General features: G+C 53.0%; 1 protein-coding gene across 1 annotated transcript in view; it reads left to right on the top strand.

The window, feature by feature from the left end:
• Positions 1-23,346, top strand: part of MARCO (macrophage receptor with collagenous structure) — a 40,607-nt gene extending 17,261 nt beyond the window's left edge. The window contains exons 5-16 of the mRNA XM_047085000.1: positions 4,721-4,765; positions 5,082-5,126; positions 5,419-5,526; positions 8,929-9,027; positions 9,124-9,159; positions 9,647-9,745; positions 9,838-9,900; positions 18,492-18,536; positions 19,519-19,617; positions 20,220-20,264; positions 20,765-20,941; positions 23,087-23,346. Of these exons, the coding sequence (XP_046940956.1) occupies positions 4,721-4,765; positions 5,082-5,126; positions 5,419-5,526; positions 8,929-9,027; positions 9,124-9,159; positions 9,647-9,745; positions 9,838-9,900; positions 18,492-18,536; positions 19,519-19,617; positions 20,220-20,264; positions 20,765-20,941; positions 23,087-23,217 (992 nt within the window). The 3' untranslated portion in view covers positions 23,218-23,346. The remainder of the gene's footprint in view (positions 1-4,720; positions 4,766-5,081; positions 5,127-5,418; positions 5,527-8,928; positions 9,028-9,123; positions 9,160-9,646; positions 9,746-9,837; positions 9,901-18,491; positions 18,537-19,518; positions 19,618-20,219; positions 20,265-20,764; positions 20,942-23,086) is intronic.
• Positions 23,347-23,691: the final 345 nt, after the last annotated feature.

Below are 23,691 nucleotides of genomic sequence, written 5' to 3' on the forward strand. Positions count from 1 at the left end.
GCTCCTTCTCCTCCTGGCGTCCCTGCTGCCCATGCAGGACTCCCCCTCTGTCTCCCATAAGCACTGTTTCCAGGGCTGATTACCCAACACCTAGCTTGTCTCCCCACCTTGCCGTGATTGTTGACAGGGCCGCACAACTCGCGTCTCCTAGAGCACCGTAATGACATGGGGGAAGGGGTGGACTGTAACGGGAGGGGCAGCCTCTAATCCCAGGTCTGCTGCTTACCAGCTGTGTGACTTGGGGCCAGGTACTTAACTTTTCTGGACCCCCAGCCGCTCACCGGTGTCAAAACTAAGGGAGACAATTGGGCTCACTCCACAGGGATGCTGGAAGATTCACGGGAAGGGGCGGGCCACGAATGTCTGACAATGGCAAGTGCTCTCTGAGGACAACCCCCTCGGCTGCTTTCTCTTTCTCCTTGAACACACGCGGGTTTCGTTGCACATGTGCGCTTCATTCACGTCCTACTCCTTTCTGTCACCTGAGCGGTTGAAATTCCACCCGGAAGATAAGGGTACATGGTCTTCTTGGGACAGAACTCCTTGGCTTCAGAATTTTTCACATAATGGCCCAGATCACGCTGCTGGCCAGGAAGAGTTGTGTTGTTTATTTTTTAGTGTTTATTTATTTATTTTTGATAGAGACATTGAGAGAGAGAGAGAGAGAGCGCGCGAGAGCTCGCGCGTGCACACAGGGGAGAAAGGGAGAGAGAGAATTCCAAGCAGGCTCTGTACTACCAGTGCAGAGCCAGATGCGGGGCTTGAACCCACGAACCGTGAGATCATGACTTGAGCCGAAACCAAGAGTCGGACGCTTAACTATTTGAGCCACCTGGGCGCCCCAGCTGGCCAGGAAGAGTTTTGAGGCAGCAGCACGAGTGTGCATTGTGTGACTATCGCACCAGGACAAACAGTGGCTCCCTCTGGAGCTGGGTGGCCTTGAACCAGTCACTTAACATTCCTGAGTTCTGTGTTCTCCCCTCGCAGCAGGGGATAATCCCAGGACCTCCCGGGATTGGTGCGAGAATTAAAATGACGAAGGTAAACATGCTTAGCCCAACGCCCAGCTCAGAGGAAGCATTCGATAGTGTCATTGCTGTTATCTGTTGTTACTATTTGCTTTGTTATTTTCTGGGGCAGATTGAATGCGCTAATTCCGGAGCAGTCCCGGCCTGATTGAACGTCGTCTCCTCCCCTCCAAGGAGATGCTGTTCCAACAGCTTCTACCGCCGTAGCCAACATGATGGGGGCTTACACCTCTTGTCAACCCAGTGGGTTTAGTCTGACGTTTAAAATCTGCTCCATCACCCGCCCCAGGCCCAGTGCTCCAGGAACAAGACACAGAGCCCAGCTCACCCTCAGGGTGGAGAGCGGCCTCCCTTCTGTCCCTCTCCATCTCTCTCTCTCTGTGTGAACGTACACACAGTCGCTGACATACAGTGGCTCCAGTTACGATTTCTTGACTTTACCACGGTGCCAAAGTGATACACATTCAGCAGGTACTGTACCTGGAATTTTGGATTTGGATCTTTTCCTGGCTAGCGACGGGCAGGACGACGCTCTCTCGCGAAGCTGGGCGGGGCAGCTCCTGGTCGCAAACAACCACGCCGCTGACAACCACTCTGTCCCCAGACAGCCATCCTGACCCTCACTTTCAGTACCCTAGTCAGGAAGTTACATGACAGGGCCGACACCGTGTTATAAAGTGGGCTTGCATGAGATGACTTTGCCCAACTGTAGGCTGATGTCAGTGTTCCGAGCATGTTTACGGTGCGTGAGGTTGAGCTGTCACGGGCCGTAGTTTAGGCGCATTAAATGCATTTTCGACTTAGCATATTTTCAGTTTACGTTGTGTATATCGGGACCTAAGCCCATTGCGAGTCAAGGAAGACTCTGTACGTGTATGTATGTATATAATCTCCAGTACTCTCTCTCCATGTCTCTCGAAGCCTCTCTCTGTCTCTGACTACCTCTTTGCCCCTTTCTCTCTCTTCTGGAGCCCAGAAACCAGAGGCTGGAAACTGATTCTAGCAGCTGGAGCTCAGCAATGCCCCCACCACCAGTACCTTCCCAGCGTCCCCCACCACCCTGGCCCACCCAGGGGAGGCTGCAATCTCTCTCCCCTCCCCCATGGCCTGCCTCGCCTGGCTAGGGCTCCCCAAAGGCACATTTTCCTACAAAGGCCCTGGTGACCAATAGGTGGATCCCAGAGGACGTTTGGGTGCAGGGCTCAGGATGACCGGTTTGGCCCTGAGGCAGCCTGCCGAGAAACTGCACTCTGGCCCAAGCTTCCAGAACAGCAGGGATGGAGAAGGGAGCTGCGCCTAAGTCAAGTTTGGGGAAAGGGTGATGTGGAACCCACCCACACCTCTTTCCCTCCCCTGTGTGTTCCGGACTTTCCAACAATTATTTACTGAAAGCCTCTTAAGGACCAGGCAATGTCCAGCCACTGGGAACGCAGACATAAAAAGACAGACAGAACCCCTGCCCCCAGGGAAGCATGATTTGGTTCTAGCCCCTTCTGCTCTGATAGACTGAGACAACTCAGTAAGGAGGGCACAGAAAGGGCCTAACCCCAGCACGTGAAGGGGTTTCCCAGAGACACCTAGTGGCCTTGACCTGAGTATGAGCAGAAGGTGTCAGGAAATATGGGTTCCAGACAGAGACCCACATGTGCAAAGGCCCTGAGGTAGGAAGGGGGTTTGGTGAGCGTAGGAAGGCAAAGAAGGCAGACCCACGTGCTGGAGTGCAAGAGAGGAGCAGAGTTGGAAGACAGGATGGGAGCAGCGGGGACTAGGCCGGCCTGGGTCAGGGGAGGTGAAGGGGGCACCCCTAGCTACGTATTTTTGTTGACTCCTCACGCTAACCCCAAGTGGCTGCTGCTATTACCCCCGTTTCACAGATGAGGAAGCAGGCTCAGAGGGACGTTGACTTACTCAAGCTAACTCAGGCAAAGTTGGAGGGGCAGAGTCGGACTCCGCAGCCTGAGTCCCGTTCCCGCCCCGGGGGCCAGGCCACCGCAGCAGAGCTGGTACAGCTTGTGTAGCCTGTGGTGGGAAGGAGCCATATTGACGGGCATAGGATCTTAGGGACTCGCCTCGAAAATTCCCCTGAGGGACTGGACCTGTCCTATCAACAAGTGGGGCACTACTCCTAAAGGACCAGGGGCCAGAGCCTCTGGCCTTGAGCCCTGTACTCGCAGGGTCTCTGGACTTCTTGCCTCTTTCCTTTGGCCGGTAAGTGTAGCCAAAGCTCACTTTCCCTGGGTTTTTACCGTGTCCCATGACCCCATGTGGTCCCCTGAGGACCCCGTGAGGCAGGTGGTGGCATTCCCACGTGACACGGGAAAACGGGCTAGGCCATGTGAAAGGCTGGTCAGTGGAGGCCAGCGGTCAGAGCCTGAGCTGATTCTCTAGTGTCCTTCCCTGAGATTTGTGTGGGAGGGACCCTAGTCCCCTGCTCTGCTTCCTTGCTTCTGCCCGCCCCACCCCCCGTCTTGTGCACATAGGAGAGATATGGCATCATGGGTCCCACCAATCAGACTGGGGTTCTACCCTGAAGTAGAAAGCATGTCAGAGGCCTTGTCATCGTGGTGCCCTGACACGGGGATAGGCTTTGCCATCGGGAGACCTGGAATCTGCCGGCCTCTCTCCACATGTGTGAGCTCAGGCAAAGCCACGCCTCTCAGAGAGTCACCCCCCTCGTGGAGATGTGGGGGACGAGCCACGGCCTGAGTGTTTTTCTCTCATGAAAATTCATATGTTGAAAACCTAACATCGGAAGCGACAGTGTTAGGAGGTGGGGTCTTTAGAGGGGGATTCAGTCCTGAAGGCGGGGCCCTCCTGAATGGGATTCGTGCCCTTATCAAAGGGACCCCAACGAGCTCCCTCAGCTCCCCACCGTCGCGTGAGGACACAGCGAGAAGTTAGTGGTCTGCAACCCAGAAGAGGGCCCTCTCCAGAACCCGACCACACCAGCTCTTGGATCTAGGACCTTGGGCTTCCCGCCTGCAGGACAGGGAGAAATGAATGTCTGTCGTTTCAAAGCCACCCGCCCTGCGGTATTTTGCTATAGCAGCCGGAACGGCCTAGGACAGGACGTCCCGTGCTCCCGGGATGCTGTGCGTCTCGAGCCTGCAACACAGCCCTGGGAAAGGGACAGAACCGCGCGCAAGGTGCAGCAAAAGCAGGTTCCGTTTATCCAGAGCCTGCCTCCGGGACAGCCCTGCAAAGCTGGCATATTAGCCCCATTTCACTGACGAGCAAGCTGAGGCTCAAAATGAAGGAGAGATTCGCGCGAGGTCTGTGTGACGCAGCCTCCCTCGGGTGACGTCATCGATACGCCTGCGTTTCGCCTGTTAGGCCCTGAGCTTCTTGTAGGAAGGAGCCCTGCCTTTCCTTTTCTTGCCCACACCGTTTGGCCCGTTCTCGGTGCTCAGCGACAGTTCATTGAATACATAAAGGTGTGATAAGTGGCCTTGTCACCCCACCTCGTGGGTTGGCCCCTTGGTGTCTGTGCCCCTCTTCTTCAGGTCTTCCGGGTCAAAAGGGGCCCAGGGCACGTCTGGCATCCCCGGCCTGCCAAGGCCACCGGCTGAGAGGGGGACTGAGGGGACCGAGGCATGCCAGGGAGCCACAGATATGGGCGTCTGTCTACTGGCCCCGTAATCCTTTTTCTCCTCCTTGTACAGGCCACGTTCTGAATTCCTTTTCCTTTCCAGGCCTCCCGGGACTCCAAGGCCCGCCTGGAATCAAGGGAGAGGCAGGTGGGCAGGGGCTGGGTGAGTGCGCGGGCGGGGGGAGTCAGGAGGCAGGGGCCTGGCTCGTTTACACCCTTGTGTCTAACAACTCAGCCTTTTCTTTCCTCTCTCTCTCTCTCTCTCAATCTCTCTTTTTCTTGCTGTTGTGAAGGGTGAATGTTGATACCGTTGGGGTGTCTGTGTGTGTGTGAGAGACAGAGAATGAGACAGACCGAAGCCCCTCCCCTCGTGCTGGGCCCTCGTCCTCTCCTACAGGTTCTAGAACGTCAGCTGACGGAAGAGCCTGGAACACTGTGACTAATTCTTCTTTCCTTCTCCGCAGGCCTCCAAGGACCCAGCGGCGCTCCAGGGAAACAAGGAGCCCCTGGTAACGCGTGTTTCCCCTGCCTGGGCTCAGCCCTGCCTTGGCTGAGGTGCTGAGCCAGTTGCCCAGGTCCCCCCTCCCCACATCCCCACCCACAGCCCCAGGGGGTTGGTGCCCTCCCACAGTCCTCTGCTCTGGAGTCTTATGACCTAACATCCCCTGGACTTCTTCCAGAGGCCCCTTTCTTTTCTTTTCAAAACGCCCCCTGCCCCACTGCTGAACAGCCCGTGGGCGGCTCCTGAGTCCTCCTTGGGAGGACGGCGGGAGCCCATCTTGTTGGCCATTCTCTGCCCAGGCACCCCAGGACGGCAAGGAGAGAAGGGCAGCAAAGGTGATGGGGGACTCGTTGGCCTGAAAGGCGAACCTGGGGCTAAAGGAGACAAAGGAGACCTGGGCCTCCCAGGTAAGGGCCGGGTGGGGGTGTTGGTGCTTGTGGGGGAGGGGCTGAGGGGGAGCTGGGTCCCGACCCTCTGTAAGCATGTCTGTTTGGTCCCACTGAGGGCAGGGCTGTGCTCTGCTTCCCCCAGGAGCACACGTGTGGTCCCATCCGTCCAGGTGAGCAGAGGCCAGGAATGGAGAGCTGAGAGTAGCATGGGTGGGGGGAGACACAACGTTATGCCAGGCACAACCGGTGACAAGTGAGGACACAGGCCATGCGACAAGCTCTGAGGAGAGGACGGCGAGGGGTGGCAGTGGGACATGAGGTGGGCACAGGGCAGGAGGGGAGACGGCTGGCAGGGAGGGTGAAGGGGTTGATTCCAGAAGCAGGTGCTACGTCAGAACCATTTGGGGCCCTTGCTCAAAGTGCAAGAGTCTGTGTTTCAAAGGCCTGGATGATTCTGACGCCGGAAGTCTGGGGGGCACGCTCTGAGAAGCGCTGCCCCAGGGGCTCCGGCCACGACAGAGCACTTTTCGCGCCCCTTGTCGCTTGGCCTCTGGAAGCCCCCTCGGGTGGTTGTGGGGTGCAGTAGGGGGGGATGAGGGCCGTGCGGCTAGAAGGCTTGACGTCGCCCCTGCTCTGCACCTGTCCACATGTGCCTCTAGGCAGGTGACTTAACCAGCGGAGGCTTAGTGTCTTCATTTCCGAAAAGAATGGCCATTAAAATGATAATAATCAGGGGCGCCTGATTGTTGAAGTTGAGCCTCCAACTTCAGCTCAGGTCACGCTCTCACGGTCTGTGAGTTCGAGCCCCTCATCGGGCTGGCTGCCGTCAGCGCAAAGCCTGCTTCGGGTCCTCCGTCCCCCCCCCCCCGCCCCTCCTCCACTCGTGCTCTCTCAGGAATAAACATATATATAATAATGAAATTATGCATACTTTGTAGGGCAGTCCCTAGAGATCATGTGTTCAAACTCTCTGCCATATCGTTAAACACTAAACAAATGATAACCGTCCGTATTAATGGTGTTAGGGATCCCTTAAGGTAGAAAGGGAAGGACTTCAGTTCTAAGGTCAGACACATCTGGGTCCTCGTATGGCTCACTAGCTGGGCAACCTTGGGCAAATGACTTGACCTCTCTGATCCACAACTTACTCAGCTGTAAGAGGGGGATAATAAAAGCAACCTTTAATAAGGATTGAGTTACAACTGGAGTAGAAGACATAAGATGCGTGGCACTGTACCTGCGAATAGGAGTTATTCACATTATCAGATACTGGGGTGCATGCATCAGGAAGAGGGCCCTTACAGGCAGGTGTCAGCCATCCTGAAGAATGAGGAGCCATGATCAAAGGTCTCAGGAGAGCCAGTTGTGCTGAGATGACCGGGAGGGTTGGGAGGGGGGGCATCTGTGCACCCGGCGGATGGTTAGACAGTTGACCTCTGACGGCGATTCCAAAGGCTGCTCTCCGTAGTTCTCTATGTAACAGGAAAGGGAGGCCCAGACTTTCTCAAGGTGGCCCTGCCAGCCCCAGGGGAGGGGGTGACAGCCAGCACTTTTGCCTGTGGAGTCTGCGCCCTACTGTTTTCCCTCCCACACTCATCCAGTGCCCCAGATTTGCAGATACCCGACACCAGGGTGGGGCCCCCCGCCCGCACTCGGCCCGGAAAAGCTGTGGTTGGCGAGGGGAAATGCGAAAGTTTCAATTCTTCAGAAATCAGGACTCCGACCCACCCCTCCTCTTCCCAAATTTCCTCTCCCAAGATCGCAAGGTCTCTTTCACCCGCTGTTTTCCTAAACCCCTGCTGGCAGACAGGGCTGGCACGAGGGGCCCCGTTCCAGTGGTCCTGAGGCTTTGTGGTCTTTGTCCCCGCCAAGGAGTAATGTCCCTGGGGAAGGGCCAGGGGACAGGTGCGTTTTCCTCACCTTGCCTTGAGCTGTGATGGCAAAGTTCTGACACCAGACGGCAGCTGATGTTCGTCTGTTGGGGCTAGACTCTGGGCCTTTCACTGAGAACGCCCTGCTTCCCCAGGCCGCCCCCTTTGGTGGAGACACGGTAGTCATAGCCACACACAGCCACACACAGACTCGGCCCAGAGCACGCTCCGAAATCCTCGGGCAGCCTAGGGATTCCCATAACGCGGTGGTTCTGGCCGGCCCAGGGCAGTCGGGCACCAACATATTCCTCCAGGGAAGTAATTCCTAGTCCCATCTGCCGAATGCCATTTGTCCCTTCTGCCGAAGCGCACATCTTGAATGAGCAAGGATCGCCTTCTTTGGGGCTTGCCCCTGAGGCCATAAGCGATCTCAGCTAGAACCGAGTTCTTTCTGATTGTTTTGTTTCCCATCAGGGAATAGTCATCCTTCAAGTATCTAAACCACCTGAAAGAATCTGCTTCCTGAGCCTTGCCCCTAACATCACCCCACGCTTAGACCAGAAAGCTTCGCGTGACCTGTGACTCTCCCCCCCCCCCCACCTCCCGTCCCCCGCTGCTTCAGATCTCTCTGTCTCCTTTCCCAACGCACAGGAGGGAAGGCTGCTATCCCTCTGAGTCCTCCCAGCTCTGATATCGGGAAGATAGTGGAGTGGAGCCTTTTAACCAAATTCCATCCCAATAAGCCTGTCCCAGGGCTGAGGGAGCTGCCAGGATGGGACTTTGACTAGCTCCGGGAACACCAGCCAAGCCAGGGGGCCGCTGATGAACAGACCCAGCCTGGCACGGCTAGCGAGGGTGTGCAGCCCGCTCGGGAGCCAAGCCCGCAGACTGGGAAGAGGTTGGCAGCCCCCATGCGAGGAGCCTCCCTCAACTGATATGCGCCATGCAGAAAGGAGGAGGGAGCAATGGAGGACCGAGGAGAGGACAGGCTGGGACAAGCCTCGAATGCTGATGACAAGTGGAAAATTTGAAACCTTGGGCACCAGGAAAGGCTGTGGCTGGAGCACTGGCAGGAGTCCGAGCTGCTGCAATGTTTTCCTCTCCACTCATGCCTTCACGTTTCTATTCTCGGCACTTGGGATCGGCATTCTGGAATATTCAGGTTTCAGTTGGGGAGGCTTGAAAAAAAAAAAAAATTCCCCAAATGCAGACACTAAAATGAGCCGGGCAGCGCTTAGCTCAGCCTGGGCTGTGGTCCCTCCCAAGGGGACCAGCGTGCTGACCAGGGTCCTGAGAGCCTGGCTTCTGGGCCTTCGGCTGCACGCCAGCCGGGCCCCGTGACTTCGTCTATTTCTCATGCGTTTCCATCTGGTCTCTGGGGCAAGATGGTGTGCTCCTTGAGGCCAACCACTGTATCTTCCACTTCTGGGAACCAGGTAGGCGGAGCCCAAGGAGTTTGAGTTTGGATTTTGGGTGGGACAGCGTCATTGGGACCTGGCGGCCGGCTGTGTCCTCCTCCGTGCCTGACCACAACTCCCTGGTTTTTCAGGAAGCAAGGGAGACGTGGGCATGAAAGGAGATACAGGGGTCATGGGGCCCCCCGGAGCCCAGGGGAGCAAAGGTGACTCAGGGAAGCCAGGCCCCCCAGGTAAGAGGCCGTCCACCCGCCTGTTCACATTCCCTTTTTCTCTGGCAGGCTGAGCTAGAGGGGAACAAAATCCCTAACAGTCCTTCTTCATTTTAGGTGCGGCTGGATCTCCTGGAATGAAAGGAGACCAAGGTAAGAACTCTGGGGATCCAGACATCATTCGAGCTGCTACTGTCCCTGGGCAAAGTCAAGTCCGGGACACGACTCCACGGTCCTTAGATTCATTGTAGCGTTAACCCAGAGCGCGTGGGGGCTCTCTGAAAACCGGGTCCCGCCTGGGAGGAACAGGCTTGATTGGCATTCCCCTTAGACTACTTCGCTGCAGTCCGCCACGCAGGGGTGTGGAGCCCACACCCACGACCGGGGTGCCTAGGGAGTCCGCGAGCCCCAGGCACTGCAGAGTGATGGCAACGATGAACACACGGGTCAGGCTGTAACTTCTCTCCTACTAACTGGGCTCGCTCGTGGCTTCTAAAGGGAGATGTGGAAAGCTGCCCAGGGAGAATGCACGCTGATAGGAGGTACACGTGTCACAGCCGAGAAGACAGACGAGCCGAGGGGCGGGCAGCCAGCCCTCTGCCGACCACCCCCAACCTTGCAACTGTCACTTAACTTGCAGGACAACCTGGAGCGCAGGGTCTTCCCGGCTCTCCGGGCGCAGCGGGATCCCCAGGTGCCAAGGGTGAGCCCGGCAGCGCTGGCCCCCCCGGGCTGACAGGTGAGGTCCTCGGCCCTGCCGTGGGCATGGGGAGTGGTGTCTGAAGAGCCACAGAGCCCAGCCCTCATGCTCTCCGGGCATCTGTTGTACAGGACCACCAGGGATACCCGGGATGCCAGGAGCCGACGGCATGAAGGGAAGCAAGGGGGACTCAGGTAACGGAGGGTGTGGGTAGGGGGTGGACGGGGTGCTGGGTGCATAGGGAGGAGCACTGCCTCAGGGGGCCCCCCAGAAGGAGGCACAGAGTGTCCTGTGCTCTGGCCCCTGAGGCACCCCGATTAAGGACACTTCCCTCTGTCGGGGCCCTTTTAGCTCAGAGCCCTAGGGCTGTCCTCTCTCTGCCCAGCATCCCTGAAAGGCCTCAATGCCATGACCAAACCTCCACCATTAAAGAGAAGAGAAGGGCAGCCGGCCCTTCTTGTCCCCTGGCCTGCCTTCCGGCTGTGTGCATAGTTTCTATTCTCTCCTGCTGACCTGCAGGGGGGCCCCCAGGGTCAGGGCTCTGAATGTGGGCAGGGGGTGTCAAGAAACCCCTTCCTGCACATTGTCCCAGAGGGACTCGGGCTGGGAGGAGGGACCCGCGTAACCAAACTCACAGTGACTACAGGATGAACCTTCATGCCAAATTCATCTAGGTTACAAAGCATCAAACCAGTGTGGTCTGCTTTGCGAACCCCCACGCCAATTTTGTCGCGTCCCTAAGTCCGAGTGCCTATAGTGGTCTAGAAAGCGTGGGCCACTGTGTTGGGCGCTGGGTCACCGTGATGCGTAAGACCTGCTTCCTGCCCTCACACATACAGGCTGGGGCAGGAGACAGGCACACAGACTGTTGCCAGGTTGTGCCAGGCACACTGTGTTGTGGGCTTTTGCATGGAGAAGTGAGACGTGACAAATGCCCTTTAGAAAGCCAAGCGCAGCCTGGAATGTGGTAGCAGCTCAAGGTTATGGCTGTGGACAGCCTTCCGTGGCTCCATCCTCCGCCCGAGCAGAAGGTCCTGCCGGGTTAGACAGCCCGATGCCCTCAGGCAGAGTGGTGTACAGACCCACACCAGGGGCACGTCCTCTCTGTGCTCGCTGATCAAGTGGTTGACTGATGAATGGATTGATTCCTTAAACAAATGTGACTTCACTCAGCTAACTGCTTCAGTCTCACAGTGTCCCCTGTCTGGCAGGGGTGGTGAAAGGCAGCGCTGTCCGGGAGTGATGTAAGAGCTTGAGCTGAGTCTCATGGAATGAGTGGAGCTTGGCCATGGTGAGGAGGGGATGGGAAATCTAGAGAGCGGGAACAGAGCAGGCGAAGTCACAGAAGAATGAGGGAGGGCTCTGTAGGCTGATGTCCCTGGCATTTAGGGTTGAGATGTGAGAGAGGGTCAGGAGCTCTGGCCAGAGGGATTAGCGGCGCCACCTCCTGGCTGGCCCTGGACTCTGGGCCTTCAACCATCTGGGCTTTTCTGAAGATTAATAAGAGCCGTGGCGCAGGCCGCTGTAACACCCACTGCCCTTCCAGTCCATCCAGCCCCGGAGTCAATTTCTTGTTTATGGACTATGTGTCAGTGTGGACAGGGGACCTGCTCCAGGATGCCACCTGAAGGCAGCCAGCAAGGTTTCACCTTCTGGAAAGGCTCCATCTGGGTGTGGGGGTCAGATGCCCCTGACTTGTTGGCTGTTTCCTCCTGATCATATATATTTTCATCTTCCCTGGTCCCAGATTTTAGGGGGTCTGAATTTAGGGCCTGAGGCTGCCCTATCCCTGAGGTTTTTGTTTGGCTTCATAGTGATGATGGCTTTTATCCCTTGGCTATAAGCAATGAGTCTCTGTCCCCACCTGTCCACACCCTTCCCCCACTGCCAGACCAACGGTTCTTAACTAAGCAAGGGTATTAGGGGTAAAGCATGGTTTTACGCACAGGGAACACTGTGCCCACTCCCCAGCCCCCAACTTGTGTCTCCCACTGTCTGAGGGTAGGGAATTCTGCCCTGTAGTCCCCGTCCTGGGAGGGTTTACATAGTAAAAGCACCTCTTGATAATGAGATTTTGCATGACAACGCAGTGGGAGCGGCACTCTTGTGAGTGCGATTTCACAGGAACTTGCCCAGACTCGAGGGGCCAGGAGAAGACACAGCCAGGGCCAGAACCCAAGCCTGGCAAATCCAACGCCCATGGACTTACCCACTGTACTCCATCATGCTGTCTCCCTGCCCCGGCAGCCTGAACGTGCCCCTTGCCCCCCATCAGGCGCTCTCATGAGCAACACCTTCTCTCTCCATCCCAGTCCAGGGAAGATTAGAGCTGAGGCTCCAGCAGCTTCTTCCACTCTGAGAAGGAAACATGAAGTTCTCAGGCCCTGTTACGGCTCTTCGTTATACACCCCCAAACCCACCTCCCTTACAGCACAGAGACGGTTGGCCCTTAGCCTGGGGATCATTTTAACCCCATTATCAAGTTCCTGTATTTTTGCCGAGCACCTTTTTGGGGATTTCCATCGATCAGGCCTACTGGTGAATACCAACCTGGCAAATTCTAAGGGTTCTTCCTTAGTTCTGGCTTCCCAAGTAAACATGGTGATTATGTTTCCAAAGCAGAGCATGTGATAATTACAGCTTATGTAAAATTGCACAGATTTCCCACACAAATCCAAATGCTTGTCTTGATCTAGGAGCTAATGGCCCACATGAACATCTCAGGAGGGAATTGCCATAGGTCCACAGTCTGGCGGCCCATAGGCAGGTCTCCATACCATCCCGGGGTCAGAGGTTAACGAATTCTTGCAGAAGTTAGATTTCTGAAGTGGGAAAAGGAAGGCTGAGCTCCCACCCAGGGGCCAGGCCTTCTCACCATGGAAGATAACACATGCTTTTCCATGTGAGGACATCGGTATTCCCCAGACCGGAGGCACCACAGTGTTTGTCCAGTTTTGATTCTATCAAGCCAGTTTATCAAACCAATGCATTTCCCATTTTGTAAATAAAATCATTAATCTCTCAAGAGAATATCTAGCCTCCCGAGATGAAAACAGAGAAATTACAGTGCCTTCGCTTGACCTAAGTAACAGCTGGATCCCATTATCATGCATTAATTATATATAATATACATTTATATATATTATATATAATATAATATATTAACATATAATATTATATATAATATAATATACATATATAATATATATAATATTATTATATATTAATATATAATATTAATGTATATATGTATAATGTGTATATGTATATATGTAATATATGCATGTATATATACATGTATGTATATGTATACGTATATACATGTATATACATGTATATATGTACATACATATATACATGTGTATACATATGTGTATATACATGTACATACATGTATATATATAATATATAATATTATTATATATTAATATATAATATTAAATTATATATATAATAAATCTGTTTATGATTAACAATGCCTCTGGGCCAAGCACTGTGCTTGGGATTTACTCCCATCATCTTAGTTCCCCTGCCCACACTCCTGAGTTTCGCTACCTTACAGCAGGAGAAGCAAAGACTCCCCGAAGGCAAAACCTCTCCTGGGGTAGGCAGGCGGGGGGCTTACAGTTAATATACTCTGAATCCAGGAGCTGATACCAAAGTCAGATTCCAAAGTTACGCTGTTCCAGATTTTGTCACATAGAATAACATAGTGTAGGGGCGCCTGGGTGGCGCAGTCGGTTAGGCGTCCGACTTCAGCCAGGTCACGATCTCGCGGTCCGTGAGTTCGAGCCCCGCGTCGGGCTCTGGGCTGATGGCTCGGAGCCTGGAGCCTGTTTCCGATTCTGTGTCTCCCTCTCTCTCTGCCCCTCCCCTGTTCATGCTCTGTCTCTCTCTGTCCCAAAAATAAATAAACGTTGGAAAAAAAAAAATTAAAAAAAAAAAAAAAAAAAAAAAAGAATAACATAGTGTAGAACTCCAGAGAAGTCAGAATCACCTGTATTCCCATTCCACAGCAGATGGGTAAATCCTGGCCCCATCACCAGATCCCCCTGCCGCTGTGAACAGCCACTAACCACACCCCAGCCCATCCAAGTGAAATGTTTCCCCTCATTGACACCTCTTGTGAGAAAGGAGCCGTCTCAGATTAAAGACAGTGAGGAGGAAGTTCTTTTCCTTCTGCTGGGAAGGGAAGGTGCACAGTTTATTAAGTAGGGCATTATCACTCAGCACAACTTTCTCTAACGGTCCTTTCCTTCACCCATTCACCGAACGGCATTTTACAAAACTCCCCAAACTTGGTTTTTTTCTAACCTTTGATGTTTATTTATTTTTGAGAGAGGCAGAGGGCGAGCAGGGAAGGGTCGGAGAGAGAGGGAGACACAGAATCTGAAGCAGGCTGCGAGCTCTGAGATGTCAGCACAGAGCCTGATGCGGGGCTTGAACTCACAAAACACCAGATCATGACCTGAGCCGAAGTCGGACGCTTAACCGCCTAAGCCACCCAGGCGCCCCTGTGTTTTTCTAACTTTTGAGCTTTCAAAGGATTACAAAATCACTTGACTTTGAAGTGGGGAGAATTGCAAAACACGAAAACCCCACACAAAAATTAATTTTAGCTCAAAATCCCTTAGCCATTTTGAAGTTTGTTTGGACACGAGGAAGAACTCACTTCGTCTTGTGATCGTGGCATTTCTCTTTCTATCATTCCACCTCATAAAATGATGTTAGAACCAGCCAAAACATTTAAGCTCCAAAACACCAATCGGATCAGAAGTTCTGCATCTCAGCAGCCTTCCTGTCTAAAATATAACAAGCATCTGAATTTTCTACGTTCTTTGATTTTCCTCTTGAGGCAAAGCCAAAATGCAAATAACCTGCAATCCATTTTCTCATCTGTGTTTTAGGACATTTTACTTTGAAGGTAAGCAACAAAGAATTCGTCATAATAGCAATTAAGCCCTATATTGTGAATATAATTTCTCAGTTCATTCCAGCCGCCATATCTAAGGACTGGGTTAGCCCCAGAACTTATTAAATTCTACCAAATCACATTACTAAATTGTCACTTGTAAAACTTTTTTCATTTTCCTCTAAATTTCTCAGAGGTATCTGTAGAATTCTACATGCATCCAAGTTTTTGGTCCCCTTCTTGCTACACAGCTCAATCTGTCAGTTATTAAACTTATCCTCAACCTGCCAGGCTGCACTTAGTCTGTATGTCAGAAAAGTATTGAAGGAAGTTTCCTAATGTACTGGAAATTTCTACATTAAATCAGAGTCGGGAGACTTGCTCCCCAACTTGCCCCGGGCCCGAGTTTCCTCCCCTGTGGAATGCGAGGAATCGTCTAGAATAGTATCCAGATCCCTGCTAGTTTGATAACTCTGGGTTTGAAGTTGACAGTTTCCCCTCAAAGCAGGAACCTAAGCATTTAGGCAAAATACTAGCTAAGCGCTGACCAATAAGACGACGTGTGCTTTCTAACTACACGATTTTCTTGGGAGAAAATCATTTCTCTAAATAAACACCTTGCAAATAAATATTTTGGGGTCCCCTCAGCTTGAGATGTGTGCAATATCCAGGAAGATTCAGGAAGCTGTGGTTAAGAGGAGAAACCCAGCATTTATTTGCCTCAGAGACAGGAAGGCTGTTTGGAGAAGGTGGGCCATGAGTTTAAGGATTGTTTAAGGCCTTGCTCCTCAAAGTGTGGCCTCTGGACCAGCAGCATTAAAATCACCTGGGAGCTTGCTAGAAATGCAGAGTCTCAGATCCCCATCCCCGATCCACTGAATCAGCAATCCCGGAATAGAGCCTAACAAGCTGCTTTGTTTGGCAAGCCCTGTGCTGGTGATTCCGATACACCCCGAGTTTGACTACTCCTTTAGGGGAACGAGATGGTCCCCGGTGGGGCCGGGAATGTCTTTGGAACCAGGTAGGCAGCCCGAGAGGGAAACTTCAGGAAGGTGTGAGCTGCCTTGCGAACAGGACACAGGGAGCTATGGCACCCAGTGGGAGGCCAAGCCTGGGTTACAACTCAAGTTCACCGCTCACTCCCTGCGTGACCTTGGATAAATCACCTAGCGTCTGTGACTGTGGACTTCCTCCTCCCCTGTAAGAAGGAAAATGGCACTACCTTGCAGGGCAGCTGAAAGACGGAATGAGGCGGTGTCTGTGAAGCCCCTGGCGCTGTGCCTGGCAGAGAGCAGGCAGCCGCAGAGACAGAGTCCCCGGGGGGTGACGGGCTGGGAAGGAGGGTGTGAGAAATGAGCCGGGGGGGGGGGGGGGGTCAGGCCACAGGGACCATAGGTCTAGAGAAGAGGGGATTCCCTATGGTTCCTGTCTGTACAGGGTGTTTGTCATTTGGTGCTTTGGGAACAGCTGGAGATGGGCACTTCTTCAGGAGGGGACAATTAGGGGAGGTCACAAGGCCCGGGGTCCCTGAACTTTGCTTCCAGGGACAGACTCTTAAGGTAGAGAGTTTTGCCATACGGTGCCCTCTAGGATGCAAAGAGCCAAGAGTCAATGTATGACTCGTTTTCCTATTTAATAACATGTTTCTGAGCGTGGCTTCTCCTCTCTCATCTGGACGCATGCAATTCAGCTGTAAGTGAGAGGACAGGAAGCATCTGCCACCTCTGCTGGGTGACCTCAGGTCACCAGCAAACATTTATGGGACTTGTTGGGCAGTGAGCCCGGAACTCATGTGGGCCAGCGTCCGAGGCACTCCCCACAGAGAGGGGAGACAGACACGTGCAAACGGGGTCTGTGGGGTCCCTGTGACAGGGTCTACTGAGCCCACGCCAGACATGAGGCTCAGCACATGACACAGACGACTCCGTTTCAGTCTCCCAAGTGCCCCCGAGGCAGCCAGGAGACTCAGAGGAGGAAAGTGAGGTTCCCAGAGGGCAGCACCTAGCTCAAGGTCACAGAGGCGGATGTAAGCCCAGGCTCTCTGACTCTGGCCACTTTGCCGCCTTGAAAGGAAGTATGCCATCCATGGGCGAGGTCAGAGAAGGCTTTGCAGTCGGGGACATCTAACATCTTAGCAGATTTCATAGGCTTGATCCGAGTTCTCTGGGGGATGAAGGGAGTGGGGCATTCTACAAAGGGGGCTGGGGCATGAGCAAATGACCCCGGAGTGAGCTGGGGTCTGCCTGCCAGGGTCTGACCTCTGAGGTTCCTTTAGCCCTTAGAAGAAGCTTCCTGAGCCTCAGTTCTGTCCCATCCCTAACACGAAGAGCTGAACTAGTTGCCCTCTCAGATCGTTCCGGGGCTTCCTGCCTCTGTGGTGCCAAGGTCTGAGCTCCTGGGGCTTCTGATCTACCTCCAGGCAGCTCCCGGCCTCAGGAGAATCATCTGAAGGGCTGCTGGGAGCCAGGAATTCCCTTGCTCATTATTCCAGAAAGGGGTCCCAAAGAGGCCCGCCGGACCCGTTGCCTGCCCTCCATTGACCAGCACACAGTAGGTGCTTAGGAAAGTCAGAAATTGAAGTCAGAAGCAGGAAGTTCCCCAGGTAGGAACTCCCCGCAGGCCGTGGGCAAGCTGGGGAACTGAGTTTCCTGTGGCTGCTGAGGATTGCCACCGGTGGGCTTGTGCCATGGGAAGGACACCAGTCGAGGGTGTGGTGGTGAGCACAGTGTTCCTCTGGTTACCCTCTAGTAACTGGTACTTCACAGTCAATACTGAGCTTTCGTTTCCCCAAGTTTGTGGGTCTTGGAGAGTCTTGTTTCTCTGAAATCAAATCGGTACAGGCACTTAAAATCCAGAAACCACAATGTTGCAGGGCGCGTGGGTGGCTCAGTCGGTTAAGCGTCCGACTCTTGATATCAGCTCGGGTCACGATCTCACGATTTGGGGGCTGAGCCCCTCATCCGGCTCTGCACTGACAGCATGGAGTCTGCTTGGGATTCTCATGCTCTCCCTCTCTCTCTCTCTCTGCCTCTCCCCTGCTGGCTTGCTCTCTCTCTCTCTCTTAAAATAAATAAACTTTAAAAAAAGTTTATACAAAAAAAAAAAAAAAAAGAAACCACAATGTTGCTAAACCAACAAAGTATTATCTCCCTGTGACCCAGCATGGTACTGGGGACAGTGGGCCTTCCATGAGTCAGTGAATAACGGGGTGAGTGGGTGGAAGGAAGGAAGGAAGGAAGGAAGGAAGGAAAGGAGGGAGGGAGGAAAGGAGGGGGGAAGGAAGGATCTTTCACATTAGAACCACAAATATGATCATCACCAATGATTGCAGTGATAATTCTTCCATCTTCTGGACACGAGACCCTTTAGCCACATAAATCTTTAGCCACATTAGGGCCACAATGAAATGAACCCACCAATTCTGTGGAGCATCTGCTATGGGTGAGAGCCCCCAAGCACTCCTGGCGGCCAGTGAGTCCCCTCCACGGGCTTTTGGAAATAAAGAGAGCTTTGTTTTCAAAATATCCCTCAACTTCTTTCCAATCAAACGCATCAGGAAGAAACGGGATTGGAGTTAGCCATCAAGTCAGGTTATAATCGGACAAAGAAGGCCAGCCAGTAAATCCAGAGTCTGTCTGTCTGTCTAACGCAGACTTTCCTCCACTCCATCTCTATTTGTCCCCAACACGTGTCCCCATTTATCTGCAGTCTGTCTCCTTTTATGCTCTGCTCAGGAGGCTTTAAACAATCGTGGAGAACCAATGTATCTTTCCGTCTGCATTAATCAGACAAAAGGTAGAGGTTGTCTAAGATTAAAAGTGTCTAATATCTAAGTTTTATTATCTTCCCCTCTTTTTTGTATTTCGATCTTAGGACTTCAAGGACAGAAAGGAACAAAAGGAGAATCAGGATTTCCAGGTAAAGGGCCGGCTTCGTTTTAATTTCTCAGAATGATGTCTGGAAAACCTCGTGCTTGGAGGACAGGTTTTGTTGACTTTGAACATGCTGCTGTGACCTTCCCCCAAAGGGGCTAGGGCCCAAGCCTGTTTGAGGCTAAGACTCCAGGGCTCTGTCCTTCGAGTCTCAGATTCCTACCCCTGGAAAACCTGGAGAGCGACAGAACTCAGTGACCTGAGCGGGTAGGGAGAGGGGCCGCGCTGAGGGTAGAGAAGGGGTAAAGAAGCGCCTGGAGAGCCGGGGCCGGCTGGTGGCTTCAGGCCGTGTGCCCACCATGGAGCTGTGCGGCCTTCCTCTCCACCTCCCCAGTGGGCTGCGAGGCCTCGTCTGCTTCCCCATACCTGCACTGGTCCATCTCTGTCTTCCCTTTGGCCCCTCAAGCTCCTCCCCTCCTCCTGCTGCTGCCCGCTAGCCTATTATGATCACCTCCCAAGCCCAAGCGTGTGGTCGGTCACTGCGCATGGCACTTCCCACAGAGCACTCACTTCTAGCCTTCTCCACAGCCCCCGCCCCAAAGGGCGCCAACGCAAAACTTCTCAGACACATCTCTTGAACCCTCTTTCTGCCTCACGATCTGCGTATTCGGTTCCTGTTTGAACTTACTAAAGGCGAACTCGAGACCTAGAAACACGACGGCAAGTTCTCTCAGAATGGCCACACCTTCCACACAATTATGTCGCTCGGTGAGGCCCTCCAGGATCCCGTCCGCTGTTTTTACCTGTGTGTTCCCAGCCGGCATTCGTAGGAGAGTCGGTGGGGAGATCAGAACAACACCCTGAACCCTACTGTCCCTCCAAGGTGGACCAAAGACATGGGCTGAACATCCTGGCAGCCCATTCACGGAGGTGGGCGAGGACAACTCAGTCATTGAGGACCAAGGCCCTTGGCCCCCCTCGGAAAGCAGAGCAAAGCATCTGACTAACATGGTTTCTCTCCTCTCCAGGCCCTGCAGGCATGAAGGGAAGCCAGGGAAGCCCAGGCCTGGCAGGCCTCACGGGTGCACCGGGACTAAAAGGCCAAAAGGGAGAGCCAGGAGTGAAAGGTCAGGCCTCGGTCTCTGATTTGTGGGTTCTGAGGAGAGTCCCTGTTGTCAGGGGTTTGGGAGTTTCCACAACCAGAGGTGTAGAGGTTTACTGGCTTCCCCCCGCTCCACCCCGGACAAGTTCTGTGCTGGGATTGCCCTTGGCCCTGAGCACACAGAAGTGAAGAAGGCACGTTGTGGGCGTTTCAGAGAGGCAAACATGTGAACGTGTGTTCACGTGACGCCCAGCCAATGCCCCGGCCGCTGCACCTTTCCACAAAGGAGATGCCTCCCCTGTCTGTCACATGTACTTCCCACATGTCACATGATGGGGTCACATGTTTCTCACCTGTTAAATGCTCCTCTCTGGTCGAGCTCAAATCCCTCATGCTGTAGTGTAAGCCTATTTCGTCTGGCTCAACCACGGGTGCCCGTGGTCCATCCAGCCCTCATGATGCCAGGTCACCTGCAAACCTGGAGGAGATCATCTGACCTCCCCACCCTCCTCCCACTGCTGGCAAAGAGGCGTGAGGGGATCTTGGCTTCTTGGTTTCCTTCAAATTGTGTGTGTTGGGGGGGGGGCTTTTTTTTTTTTTTTTTTTTTTTTTTTGTCCTTTTGACAGGATCCTCTGGACAGCAAGGAATACAGGGACAAAAAGGTCAAAAAGGTAATCACTATTTCTAGTCTCTTTAATTTGTGGTTTAGAGGAAACTCTGTACTTGAAAACTGCAGGTGCGGTAGGGAGAGGCCCTGGTTCTCGGAGAAATCCCTCGGTTTGGGAAAAGCTAACAGGCTTATCCCTCAGCTAGGCCTGCCCATGGCGGAGAGCCACAGCTCCCGTCCTCTCCCCCCGACTCCTTCTCTTTCTCTCTTCTTCCCCCCTTCCCTTTGTCTCCCCCTCCCTTCTCTCCCTCCCTCCCGTTACCCCCTCAACTTTTCCTTTTCTTCTCCCCACAAGGCCAGGCCAGGCCAGCTGCCGGTGCATGGAGGCTGCCGGCCGGGTCGTACCTGTGCCGTATGTGGGATCTTCCCGGCTCTGGTGACGGCCAAGCGGGGGGCTGGCTCTTCCCTAACGACAGAACTTCCAAGAGCGGAAAGGCAGAGCGCGCATCCATGCAAAGCCCTAGACTGCTCTCCTCACCTCTCCCACGTATGTCTTTCACCCAGGTGAATCCCTGGTGTCCGTCAGGATTATTGGCACTAGCAGCCGAGGCCGGGCTGAAGTTTACTATAACGGCATCTGGGGGACAATTTGTGACGACGACTGGGACCATTCAGATGCCACTGTCTTCTGCCGCATGCTGGGCTACTCCAGGGGAAGGGCCCTTGTCAATGTGACACCTGGTGAGTGCGTCTTTCCTTGAGGCCTTCCCTTCGGTTGCAAGTGACTCAACGAGTTTGGGTTAAAAGAGAAGGATTGGTTTAAGCATCTGAAAAGTGCCCCTGGCTGCCAGCCTTCCAGGTTGGCGGCCCCAGGAGAGAGAGGACTTGTCTTCCACAACGGTGATGGCAAAGGCTTGGTCGGGGCTCTGGCTGACCTGGCCTGGATCGCGGTCTGTGCCTCCCTGAAGCCAGGTCGCTTTGTGGCCGAGGCATGGCTCTCTGAAGGACAGCTGAGGCGCTGGCCCCGGAAGGACAGAGAAGTTGCAGGACGGGCAAACACAGGGGTTCCTCTCAGTCTTCTGGGAACTAGACACCAGGACATTCCATATTGTGACCGTCTTTAAGGAGAAGGTGCAAAAGGAAGAGAAAATAAATTGGGGCAGGGACTTCCTAAAGTTCGTTTTGGAAAGATGTCCTGTGTCTTTCAGCAAAAGGTCCAAACTTTCAACAAAGGAGTGAAGAATCCAGGCTGAGATCATTTCTTTGGCCACAAGAGCTGAACTGGCAGGGACACTAGGCTGGCTTCTCCTGCCCACACTTCCAAATACTCTCTGCCCTTACTCCAAAATGCCTCCTCTTTTTTTTTTAATGTTTATTCATTTTTTGAGAGAGAGAGGGATCGTGAATGGGGGAGGAGCAGAGAGAGAGCGAGACACAGAATCTGAAGCAGGCTTTAGTTTCTGAGCTGTCAGCACAGAGCCCGACGCGGGGCTCGAACCCACGAGACGTGAGATCATGACCTGAGCCGAAGTCGGACACTCAACCGACTGAGATCCCCAGGCGCCCCAGCACCCACCTGCTTTTTAATCTGAGTTCCAGTTGGATTGTGACACTACTTTAAAGGATATATTTTCCTCACATAGATTACCCTTATATAGATGGCCACACTGTAGTATAAATTACTGTAACTGAATACACATCTTCTCCGATTTACGATGGGGTTACATCTCAATACACTCATCCTAATTTGAAAACATTGTGCAGAAAATGCAACTAATACACCTCACTTACACATCATAGCCTAGCCTCATCTACCTTACACATACTCAGAACACTTACAGGAGCCCACAGTTGGGCAGAATTATTTAACACGAAACCTACTTATATGTAATGTTGTCAACTTTCCCCTGTAATTGATTGACTACCATACTGAAAGTGACAAACGGAATGGCCGTCTCAGTACTGAAGGGCTCTAAATGTATCGGTTGTCGACTCTCGTGGTCGCCTAGCTGACTGAGCTCGTGCTGGCCCGCACCACAAGAGCACCGTCCCGCATGTCTCTAGCCTAGGAACAGATCACAATTCACAATTCTCAAGTATGATTTCTATTGAACGTGGGTCACTCTTGAACCATCGTGAAGTTGAAAAGTCATAAATCAGACCATCGTAAGTGGGGACGGTCATCCTGCTGTTTTTCCCTGTGCTATTGATCTGAAATCAATTATATCAGAAGTTAGGGGTTTTTGAAGAATGATGCTTTCCAGCCAGAGAATGGCCTGGTAATAAAAGGCCATTTGAAGAAGGTAGGTATGGCTGCTGTGAATCAGCAGGAAAGTGGTAAACACTGGGAGCCCCTAGGAGGAAATTTCAAACGGTGCATAGCTTAAGTAATAATAATTAATAATAGATTTAATATCATAATGTATCTTAATCTATCTCATTTAATCTTTGGGTGAGACCTTTGCCAAAGGGTAGAAAGCAGAATAGAAGCGGAGTTAACATAAGAGAGTGGACGAGAGGTGCCTGGGTGGCTTAGTCGGTTAAGCGTCCGACTTCGGCTCTGGTCATGATCTCACGGTTCATGAGTTCGAGCCCCGCATTGGGCTGTGTGCTGACAGCTCAGAACCTGGAGCCTGTTTCAGATTCTGTGTCTCCCTCTCTCTCTCTTTCTGTCCCTCCCCCACTCGCCCTGTGTCTCTTTCTCAAAAATAAATAAACATTTAAAAAAAAGTAAAAAAAAAAAAAAAGAGAGAGAGAGAGAGAGAATAGACCAGCTGTCAGCACCCTCGGCCTGAGTGGATGCGAGGGAAATTGGCAGTCTACCCCCAAATGGAAGTTTGACCCTAATTGTGCTTTCCTCTCTCTCCTCGCCTTCCGTATCTCCAGGCACTGGGCAGATCTGGCTGGATAACGTTGCATGTCAAGGGACAGAAGGGACCCTGTGGAATTGCAACAAGAATAGCTGGGGCTCTCACAACTGCAACCACAATGAGGATGCAGGCGTGGAATGCAGCTGACCCCCCACAGCCCCTCCACTTCCGCTCCCAAAATGTTTGCAGGCATGGACACTCAGCTCACCTGGGGGAGGGCCACTGCTCTCCGAGGGGTCCCTCTGGGGTGGGGTCACTAATAAAGCTCAAAGCACTAGCTGGTAATGTCATTGGCTGGGGCTGAAATCACTCGTTCCTACCTCTCATCCCTTACGGATGAGCCCACTCCACGCACACATTTCACTGAGTTCTCCCGGGGAGACAGTGTCGTCTCAACTCGGGGGATCTAAACGCGAAGTGGAAACCGAAGAGTGCCCGAAGTCAGTGTGAGGCATGACCATCATTCAGCCCCAGCACTGGGGCCGTTCGCCAGCGAGTGAGGACGTTGGCATGTGGTTGACGCCATGGTGCATGATAAATAGGAACGGTGCCTTTAAGCATGAAAATTAGTTTCCTTGGGATGTGAGCTCCATAAATAAAAGGACTTTTGTCTGTTTTATT

The sequence above is a fragment of the Lynx rufus genome, unplaced genomic scaffold, assembly GCF_022079265.1.
Source record: "Lynx rufus isolate CCGP_SWC_20201006 ecotype Redwood Valley unplaced genomic scaffold, mLynRuf1.p SCAF_2, whole genome shotgun sequence".
Classification (NCBI taxonomy): Eukaryota; Metazoa; Chordata; class Mammalia; order Carnivora; family Felidae; genus Lynx; species Lynx rufus.